General features: G+C 48.1%; 1 protein-coding gene across 1 annotated transcript; it reads left to right on the top strand.

The window, feature by feature from the left end:
* Nucleotides 1-12: 12 nt before the first annotated feature.
* On the top strand, nucleotides 13-8,339 carry OGFOD1 (2-oxoglutarate and iron dependent oxygenase domain containing 1). The gene is made up of 13 exons (XM_069027282.1): nucleotides 13-168; nucleotides 260-405; nucleotides 503-549; nucleotides 900-1,000; nucleotides 1,399-1,515; nucleotides 2,124-2,215; nucleotides 3,211-3,336; nucleotides 3,674-3,787; nucleotides 4,107-4,186; nucleotides 4,322-4,617; nucleotides 5,854-5,976; nucleotides 6,827-6,885; nucleotides 7,439-8,339. The coding sequence occupies exons 1-13, from the start codon at nucleotides 18-20 to the stop codon at nucleotides 7,598-7,600; spliced, it is 1,614 nt and encodes a 537-aa protein (XP_068883383.1). The 5' UTR covers nucleotides 13-17; the 3' UTR covers nucleotides 7,601-8,339.
* Nucleotides 8,340-9,921: the final 1,582 nt, after the last annotated feature.

Here is a 9,921-nt window from a genome sequence, read left to right as displayed (position 1 = left end):
TCCGACCGGACGGTGCTATGGCCACCAAGCGTCACGGAGCGGCAGCGCCGGCGGCGGCGAAGCGCGGGAGGCGCGAGGCGCGCGCAGAGCTCTGCGCGGCCCTCGGGGACGCGGCGCTGCGGGAGCGCGCGGGGGCGGCCTGGGCCCGCGGGGAGCGGCTCCGGCACGGTACGGCCCGGCCGGGCCCGCGGGGAGCGGCTCCGGCACGGTACGGCGTGGCCCGGCTCCCCGCCCCGCACTGACGGCCCTTCCCTTGCAGAAGCGGTGGTGCTGGAGTCGGCCCCGTTCCGGCACGCTGTCATTCCCGGTTTCCTGGCAGGCCCGGCTTTCGCGGAGGCGCTGCGGGATGAACTGCTGGGCCTCAGCTTCCGCGGGCGGCGCAACGACCTCCTCTCGCTGTGGCAGGTGGGCCCAGGGCCGAGCTGAGCCGGGCCGGGCAGAGCTCGGCCGAGCCGAGCCGCCCTAACCTCCGTCCCTTCTTCTCTTCCATGGGCCGCCGCAGTCCGAGGAGCTGGGGGCAAGCCCGGAGCCCCACGTCGCCGCCCTGAGGTAAAGCGTGGGCTCGGGGCTTTGCCCGCTCAGGGTGGGAAAGAGCCGTGGTGGCTCCCCAGAGAAGGCGACTGCGGGGTGGGCCCACGGCGTGGCCGCCTGCTGCCCCCGTACTCGGGCCAGAAAACGGCCCTGGAGAGCTGAATCTGCTCTGTGCTTGTCATGGCACTGAAGTCTGTTCAGCTTTCCTTGATACTCAGCCCTTCTGCATCTGTCACCTCTGAAACGCTTCCCCGTGCACCTTCTGACTGGTTGCATGCTTCCTGCTGGTTATTCCCTTACTCTTAACCCTAACCCAAACCTTAACCCTCATCCTAACCCTAACACTTACTGTGTACTTATCTTCTCAGGCATGCTCTGTGTGAAGAATTCCGAGTGTGGCTTTCTGCTGTGACCCAGATAGAGCTGGAGCCAACTATTGACATATCCTGTGCTAAATATGAATATACTGGTCAGTCTATAAGTGATCCTTTCCCTAAAGCTTCTATGCACATGTAGGGAACAAAATGTGTATAGAATACCTCATTTTATTCTAGTTCCAGAGGGTCCCAGAAGCTGCCAGCAGTAAAATAGTGTCTGAAATGAATTACAAATGATGAAAAAACTGTTGCTGTTGTGTAACTGCCTGTACCTTCAGAGTGGCCTGATCTGCCAATTGCGGTGCAGTCCCACAGAAGTGAATCTTGCAGGTGTCAGGCTGGTGATGCTGATGAGTGAAAATGCAGTTCTTGGAAACAACATGTGTTTTCTTGTTATATCCTTGTGGGAACAAAGCTGGGTAGCAGCTGTTGGAATGAATCGTGCATGTACTGGAAAGATGCTACAGCAGCAAAACGTGTGTAATTGCAGATGTGTTGCTGTGCCATGATGATGAACTGGAAGGTCGGAGAATCGCTTTCATCCTCTACCTCGTCCCACCCTGGGAGAAAAGTGATGGAGGAACATTGGATCTGTACAGCACAGATGGTAAAAGCTCCAAACTCAGCCTCAGGTGGATGAAAAAGATGAAGCTTATGTGCCCCTTTGCAGCAACTCTCACCTCAAACAGTAGAAGGGAGTTAAAGAGTCCTCCTTTGTTCAGAGAAGCTGATGTAGAAGTAAAATGTGCACCTTAGGGATGGGCTGTAGCAGGCTTTGCAGACAGTGCTCAGAGGCAACAGCAGACAAAGAAACTTTTGGAAGGGCCAAGAGTAGGGGCAAGATGGAAGTAATGCCAGTAACTGTGCTTGGAACTCCAGACTGATGACAGTAACTTCCCTTTCCAGCAACAGAACCACAGAATGGTTTGGGTTGAAAGGGATCGTAAAGCTCATCCTGCTGTAGGCAGGGACACCTTCTGCTAGACCAGGTTGCTGCAAACCCCATTGAGCATTTCCAGCCTTCTCTTCTCCAGGTTGAACAGCCCCAACTCTGCCTGTCTGCACCTCTGCATGGATTCCTCACCAAGCCCTTGCTCTGAGCTCTGTCCCTTACACCCAGATGTCCCACCAGTCAGTGTCATGAAGTCAGAGAGAAATGGCACTTTCTTGCAAGTTCCAGTTCATATCTTAACCAGGGTATGTTTTCTTCCTCAGAACACTTTCAGCCACAGCAAATCACCAAGTCATTAGTGCCTTCGTGGAACACGCTGGTTTTCTTTGAAGTGTCTCCAGTTTCTTTCCACCAGGCAAGGAGCTGTCTCTTGTTAATTTTTTGATCCTCATTGTTGTGGTTATTTACTCTGTGTGTTATTACAATCCTGGTGGGGAGGGGGAAGAACTGTGGGTAGAGTGGATACTCATGCTAAGTGCTGTGTGTTAAAGAGAGGGCTTCAAGGACTTTAAGGAGGACAAGAACCAACAAAGCCAACTTTAAACCATCAGTCTAGCTGCATCATCCTGGGAAAGAAAAATTTCCATTTCTATTTTGCATTACTATCCTGGCAAGCCACTGCTGTGAATTTGGCTCTCACTTCTGTTTGCTGGCTTGTTTTAAACTCGCTCACATTTTTGATGTGGCAGTTGTTACTTTGCTCCAGAAGAGCTCCTTGAGCCATCCATCATCTTGCCAACAGTGCAAGGGCACTGTGCAGATCTTGCTGTACCCCCTCAGTGATCCAGACATGGTGCAGTGCCCTGCAGCAGAAATGCTGATCCAGTTAAGGAGTACTCTGTGATACTTGTCAGGAAAATGCCTGGGAACAGGATGAATAATTTGTGGAACTGCGTGACACAAACACCTTACTGAAATCTGAAACTCCTGTGTATTTGAGAGTACCAGGGACTGTATCAAACAGGGCCAGAGAGCAGAAGGCTGGAGAGAAAGATGATCGGTGATAGAGGTTGGGTATATCCTGACCTAGGCTGCTTAGGGGGTTATTTTTGTGTCATTTATGTCTTAATTTTGTCTTAAAAATCCATGACTCAAAGCTCTCAAAGGGAGAGAGAGAATGGATTCTCTGTGAGCTCGGAGTAAAATCTTCTACTGGAATTCTGGAAACCTGCAGTGGACTTCAGGACAATAGGCCTCTGTCTGATGATCTATCCTGGTCTAGCCCTGTCTGACATTTCTGTGTATGCAGTGGGCTCTCTGGAGCCAAGTCCATTTCCCATCATGAGTTGGCATGGTACCTGTGACACCTGGTCCTTGTCTAACCAGGCGTGCTGCCCAATGTTGTTGCAGGTGTCCGAAGTTGTGTCGCAGAAGTGCCGCCTGTCAGTGAGCGGTTGGTTCCACGGCCCGTCTGTGGCCAGACCTGCACGGCACATTGAAGCGCCCTGGGCCAGGAGCCCACACATCCCCTATGATGTGAGTAACAAGCCTGTATCTTTATATCTGCATTTCTGTACCTGTCCCGTTCCTATAATACCAGTTAGGGAATGCACTGATGCACTGGGGATGCTTTAATCTTTATCCCATTCTCCTTTTTGTTTCCTGTCCATAAATTTGTATCCTGTTTCTTTCTTATGCATCTTAGTATGTTTTGCTTACCTGCAGTAGTTCAGAGAAAGTGGTGAATACCTGTGGTGCAATGAAATAAGGGAATGGAGTGTGTGCATGTAGGAATGTGGCCTGCTTGGTAGGGGGAATTGGGGAATCTTACTCACTTTTGAAAATTCAGTGTTCTAATCCATTTCCCTTCCAGCATGAAATATTATATGAGTGGATCAATCTAGTTTATTTGGACATGGACTCCCAAGCTCAAATCCAGGAGGAATTTGAGGAGCAATCAGAAATTCTCCTGAAAGACTTTCTTAAGGTGAGCCCAGTGGTTCAATTTGATGTGATCTGCCAGAACATGGTCAGAGGGCTGGCAGGTACCACATGGCATGGAGGTTGGGAAGGGGCTTGCTTGCACATCTGTTAAAACAAAACACCTTCTGGCTTCACACCTAAAGGGGAATGGACCAGGCAGCCTCCAGAGTCCTTTCCAATGTCAACCACTCTGATTCTATGGAATGATCCCCTCTGACTGCCTGTACACTGCTGCATAGGGACTCAGCAAAAATAAAACACTTGTCATCAACCTTCTTTTCCTGGGAGCTAAATATTAACATTTCTGTGTCTCTTTCTCCTAGAAAGAGAAATACCAACTACTCTGTGAAGCATTGGAGAACAAAGAGATCCGGTGGAGTAGTCAGGGGCCAGCCAATAAAAGGTGGGAACAACAGCACGCTGCACCTGGTGATCAGGCTGAGCAGGAGCTGCCATGAGGCTACACTGGTCAGTGCTGTCCCTCTGGACATGGTCATTGTTGGCTCTCCAGCAAGGAGATACATCTGCTGTCTTTCAGACTCTATGAGGCAGCAGAGGAAGACAGCCTCCCTGACACTCTGAAGAAATTCCTGCAGCTGTTGCGCTCTGAGGCCTTGTTTTTACTGCTTTCCAACTTCACTGGCCTAAAGCTGCACTTCCTGGCTCCTTCTGATGAGGATGAAGATGCTGGGGAGGGACAAGCAGCAGACACCACAGGGCACAGCAGTCCCAAACCTAAGCAGGAAGAGACTGAACAACCTGCTAATGGCAATCCCCATCAGCCATGCCAGTCTGACAACACTCCTGAAGCACAAGACAGTGAGACACAGAGCGGTGAGTAGAACAGCAGCAGTGTGAAAGGTTTCCAACAAAGTTCCCAGTGATTTTCATGGAACTAGTGTTTCACTTTGTACTGCAGCCAGCACAAGGCCCCAGCACAAACATGGGACTTGAAGCATGTTAGATTGCTTATTTGAAATCAGTGACCATTGCAAAAGAATTCGGAGTAAATCAATGACTAATTTGAAGATACCATTTTGAACAGACCTAAGTCTTAAGGGTGGGATTTTTGGGGGCTGTTAATCTTTTGTCAGTTGTTACGTGGTTTCTATATCCACATAGCCCTGCTTCATATAAAGCATATTCTTGTATGAGATAATAAATCCAAAAGAGAAAGGTGAACAGGTCAGAAGTAAGACAATTTTAGAATTAGAAAATTGATACCTAAAACTAGGATTCAACCTTTCAGAAAACACTGTCAGCCTAAACAACCACTTAGTTGTCAGCAGTGACAACTATCAAAGATTAGATTAATTTTGAATTTGGATTGGTGATGTTTATTTAAAACAGTGGCTCTGAAGTTTAAGTGAAAATGCTCATCCTTCACTGAGTCAGGCAAGTTTAGTGGACACTGGAATAAAAGGTAATATAAAACCAAGTCCTACTGAAAAAAATCCCACCAGAACACTTACCAGGAGCAAAGGCTTTGTTTTTCTGATTTCCACAACTAGTCATTTGGCTTGCTATTTGCCCTGTTCCCACTGTTTGATTTTAAACTCCTCTATGAGGAGGGCATATTTTGGGGCTGCGTGGATTGAAAACTGAGATAGACCCATGAGAAAATAAAGGTTTCCCTAAAATGACATACCTCCTGGGATACTCCCATGTAGAGTGAGTTTGGAGCAATATCCTTCTTTCCTGAGGCTTCTGGTAGTTCCAGGGTACTTCCAGAACAGATAGGTTGCTGGCTCTTGAGGTCCGAAGCTCTACTGTAAATCCAGGGGAAACATAACAAAAAAAAAGAAAATGAAGAACTGGTTAAACCAAAGCATGTTTTAGCTTGGAGCTGTATGGAGCAAATCTTGGTCCCACTCCTACACATTGTCTGGAGTACCTAACCTAGAGCCACCTCTAAGAAAGATATTGACATGTGATCTATGGTTTTACTTTGTTTTCACTGGGGCCAGCAGACAATTTCACAGTGGTGTGAGATCACTGGGCTCCTCACATGCTTTGAGTTCAGCTGATGTGGCTTCATGGCTCTCCCTGTGTGTTTGTGCCCTCTCCTAGGCTCGGGCACCCCTGTGTGTGCGGGGGAGCTGCGGCGCTGGACCCACGGGCACTACACTCTTGTCCACGACTCTCAAGCTACAGAATTTGCTCTTGACCTGCTCTTCTTCTGTGGCTGTGAAGGTAAGTGGATGAGAGAGAGATGATGTCAGACACTCCTTTTAAAAGGTTTGCATAAAGGAATGACTTCTGAGTTCTCAGCAGTGCTAAAACAGCCAAAATTTCCCTGCTTTTTTCCTACATAGAAGGTCTCAGTAGACTTTGTCCTAGTCCTCACTCCAGCATAAACCCTGGTTTCAGTAGTCCTTATGCAAAGGTTTGGGATTGCGGCCTTGGAATCATCTTTGACCCTTCCCGCTTGCGCCAGGAGGTGGCGCTTGGGCAGAGGGAAAGGCTGAGCCTCCCAGACCGTTCCTCTCCTAAGCAATGGCTCACAATGGCTCTGGGCACGCTGCAGAGTCAGGTGGCCACAATACCCGTCAGAAGTGTTCCATGGCTTTCCTCATCAGAATTATCACTGCACCTCCAATTCACAAAGCCCAGGGTTATCAAAAGTTACTTTAGGCATGTCTAGGCATTTCGGGTTGATTGCTAGTTAAGATAGTTGTAAAAAAAAAAAAAGTCTCAACACAAGCATTTTAGACCAGATGAAGCCAGAATGTACAGCTGAAACTGGCACGTGCTGGTGATGATACTGAAATCTGCTAAGGCAGAACTGTTCTACAGGCAAGGAGCAGTGCATCAAACAACTTTAAATAGCCCATCTACCGTAAAAGGCAAATCCACTACATTTGCTTCAAGTTGTTTCTGAGCAGAAGAAAAAAAATAGACTGGAGTTTACAGGAGGTAAACTGGGGCTTATCCTGTATGTAGTAACTTTGTGGAGCAGGGTGAAAAAATGGCATCTCCTGGAAGGCTGTATGGAGACTGGACAGCATTGAGGTTTCTAAGAATTTTTCTTTTCTATTTTAAGACTGGGATCCTGAATATGGTGGCTTTACTTCCTACATTGCTAAAGGTGAAGATGAAGAGGTAAGGACCTCAGTTGCTAGCTGCAGATCAGATAAAGTTGTTTAGGGTGGAGAGACACAATTACGCTTTGTCATAATGCCAGCATAATGCTGAGGGTGCTCAGTAGTGCACTGGAGTCTCCTTGCCCTAGACACTGCTCGTGGGTGTAGCTCTGGCCTCAGCTTCAAGAGGCTGCTGTTCACCTGAAGCATGAGACCTGGGCCCTGAGAGTGCCTCATAGCACCCGGACCCAGGGCCACTTGGGAAGCCTGCCTTGAAGGGACATAAGGCTATAGCAGAGATAACACTTTTCCAGGGAAGTGCTGTTCCCTGGGGTCACATTCAGTATCAGTACTAGTGACAGTACTGAGCAGTCATGCTAGTAAGAAGTCCAGAAGCCCTTAATGTATAATAATGCTTCAGGTAAGGGGTATTAAGATGAAAATGGTGTCACAGTTCATTTTCTAACACCAGACCTTTATTCTCACTTTTGAAACTGTTTTAGTTTTTCTTAAGGATTTTATCAAAGCTATTTTTGTGAAACTGATTCCTTCCTTATTTTTGTGTCCTCTAGCTGTTGACAGTGAATCCAGAGGACAACTGCTTGGCCTTAGTTTATAGAGACAAAGAAACTATGAAGTTTGTGAAATACATCAACCATCGAAGCTTGGCACGCCTGAACAAGCATCCAAACAGAACAGGATTTTGGGACTTTTCCTTTGTCTATTATGAGTGATGGTGCAGCGTGACCACTGTAACAGAGAACAGTGGTGGGTGGTGGGCAGGTTCCTACTCAGACGTTCAGCTCTGACCTAAGCACAGACAAACTTTGCTCATGCAACTCCATCACACTGTATAATGTGGGGGCAGGTGGTTTTTTTAACTGCAAAAACGGAAATTAACTCTTCTCTTGAGTCCATTGTAACACACACTCTCAACTGCTTTTAATGTGGGTGGGGTGGTCACACAACTGTCAGCTTTCCAGCTGTTCTCTCATGGGAGCAGCACAGTGGCATCTCTGACCTGTCGGGGTGAGAATTACAACTGTACATTGCCCCAAGCTGATGACAGATTTTATTAAAAAAAAAAAAGGAAATGAGTCAGTTAAATGTTTCATCCACTGGTGGGGCAAGTTTTGTTACAAAATGTCCAAAACATTTTCTGGGGCTTAACTGTGTTCCTGTTTGTAGAGAGAAAAATAAAGGAGCTGCCATGGGAAATATGAGGTTTTTCCAGCTGCACAACTCTGTGGAGTTGGGAAGGAAGACAGTGAGGCTGTAAAGGCATTGGGAAGGACTTGGCACCATAACAAGGAGCAGGACTTTATTATGCTAAATGCTGTGCAGACAGACCTAGATGCAGCCCTTTTTCCAAGGAATTTCCAAGCTTAACAGCCAAGAAGAAACCTGTTCCTGCACACTCTCCTTAGGTGGGTGTGCAGACAGCTCCCACCTCCAGCCTCAGAACAGGGGCCAGGGACTAGCAGCAGGAATGAGGCAACTTACCTTTTAGTGGCTTGGCATCCACAGGTACTAGGGAGGTCACCAACAGCATGGCCTCATGCCCTTTTCGTTATGTCCTGGGATCTGCTGGGTCTTAAGATGGCTTCTGTCACTGGAGATCAGCTCAGATGTTTCAAGGCAGCAGCCAGCCAAGTCCTGTGGTAAACACGGCAAGAAAGGCAGTGAGCATGGCCTTGGTGCAACACCTCCCTGCACGTTTTTGATACTGTTTACCTGCCCCACATTCACTGCAAGCAGGACTGCCAGCCTGACCTCTGAGGTGTCCAGCCCACCAAGAGGTGCAGCAAAGCTGTACTGATGCTTCAGGAGACAGCCAGAGTGCAGAACACCCTGCTGGAGGCTTGGCCCTGGCCTGCACCTGCTTGCCTGAAACTTTTTTTTGGCACTGAGGCACAGGTGTTCTTTCAGCTCATCCAAGCCCAACAGTGCAGGCCACAGGCTTGCAGTAAGCTGGGGAGTGTGCATGTTTCATCCCTCCTGTCTCTCCTGGGTGGGGAGAGGGTAGCTTTGGATTAAAGTCTGCTCCTTCTCCCATTACAGACCTGTTGTTGGAGGCCACCACAGTGGTGTAAGACCACAGCTGGCAGCAGAGGAGCAGTAAGTTCAAAAGCAAGGCTCACTGCTGACATGAGTACTCTGCACCCTTTCCCGAGCAGGTGGGATGTCCTGTGGGCATGTCTTCATGAAGATACAGGAGCAACAGCCTTCAGCTTCAATCCCAATACACAAAGTTCAAAAAAGGAATCCCTGAGGCAGTTGGCAGGAACCCATACCATTGCTTCCAAACTGAAAGGTATCTCAGCCCCCCCAGCTACCAGAGCAAGGGGCCAACACTGCTGTTAGAGAGCTCTGTGCAGGACTCTCTAGCTCTAGTGTCAGTTCCATCCCAGATGATAAGCAGCTGCTCAGTTCTAGCTACTCCCTCGTGCTCTTTTGGGCAGGAAGGACAGCTGGGAGGTGGTTGCCCCGAGCTGCTGTTGCAAGATCTTGTTAATATTCTGACTTGTTTCCCTAAGCCAGCATCTCTGTGCATTGCCAAAACTCTCTTGCTCAGTTTTAATCTGCCTTTGCTACTTAAAAAGACAAGGGGATGAAGCTAGAAACAAGTCCTGAAGTGAGGACAGAACTTGTGAATCATGGCTTCTGAGGCACTCTGCTGCCTCTTGGGGCAGTAGCTCTTCCTGGGAAGAAAGTAGTTCTTATTCTGAACTCTCCACTACAATGAGACATGTAACAGAGGTTTCGAAGAAAAAGAAACAAAATTATTTGGGTAGTTTGGAACAAAAGCAACAGACACCACAGCTATTCACAGCATAGTCTGCTAGGCAAAGTTGGGAGCAAAGTCATTAACAAAACAGAATTACTTCTTTGACTGCATTGTGAGCCTAAGAATGTGCTTGGTAGATCTTGGAACATCCTTCCAGGAGACTGGGAAGAAGCTAGGCTCTCTAGAGCTTGCTGCTTTTTAATACTAAGTATTACACTAGAGGGCATACCAGCCTCTGCTTGAACAAGCCCCTATCTACTTGATCAT

The sequence above is a fragment of the Aphelocoma coerulescens genome, chromosome 11, assembly GCF_041296385.1.
Source record: "Aphelocoma coerulescens isolate FSJ_1873_10779 chromosome 11, UR_Acoe_1.0, whole genome shotgun sequence".
Classification (NCBI taxonomy): Eukaryota; Metazoa; Chordata; class Aves; order Passeriformes; family Corvidae; genus Aphelocoma; species Aphelocoma coerulescens.
The sequence above is the reverse complement of the archived record's forward strand: the minus strand, read 5'-3'. Positions and strand labels throughout refer to the sequence as shown.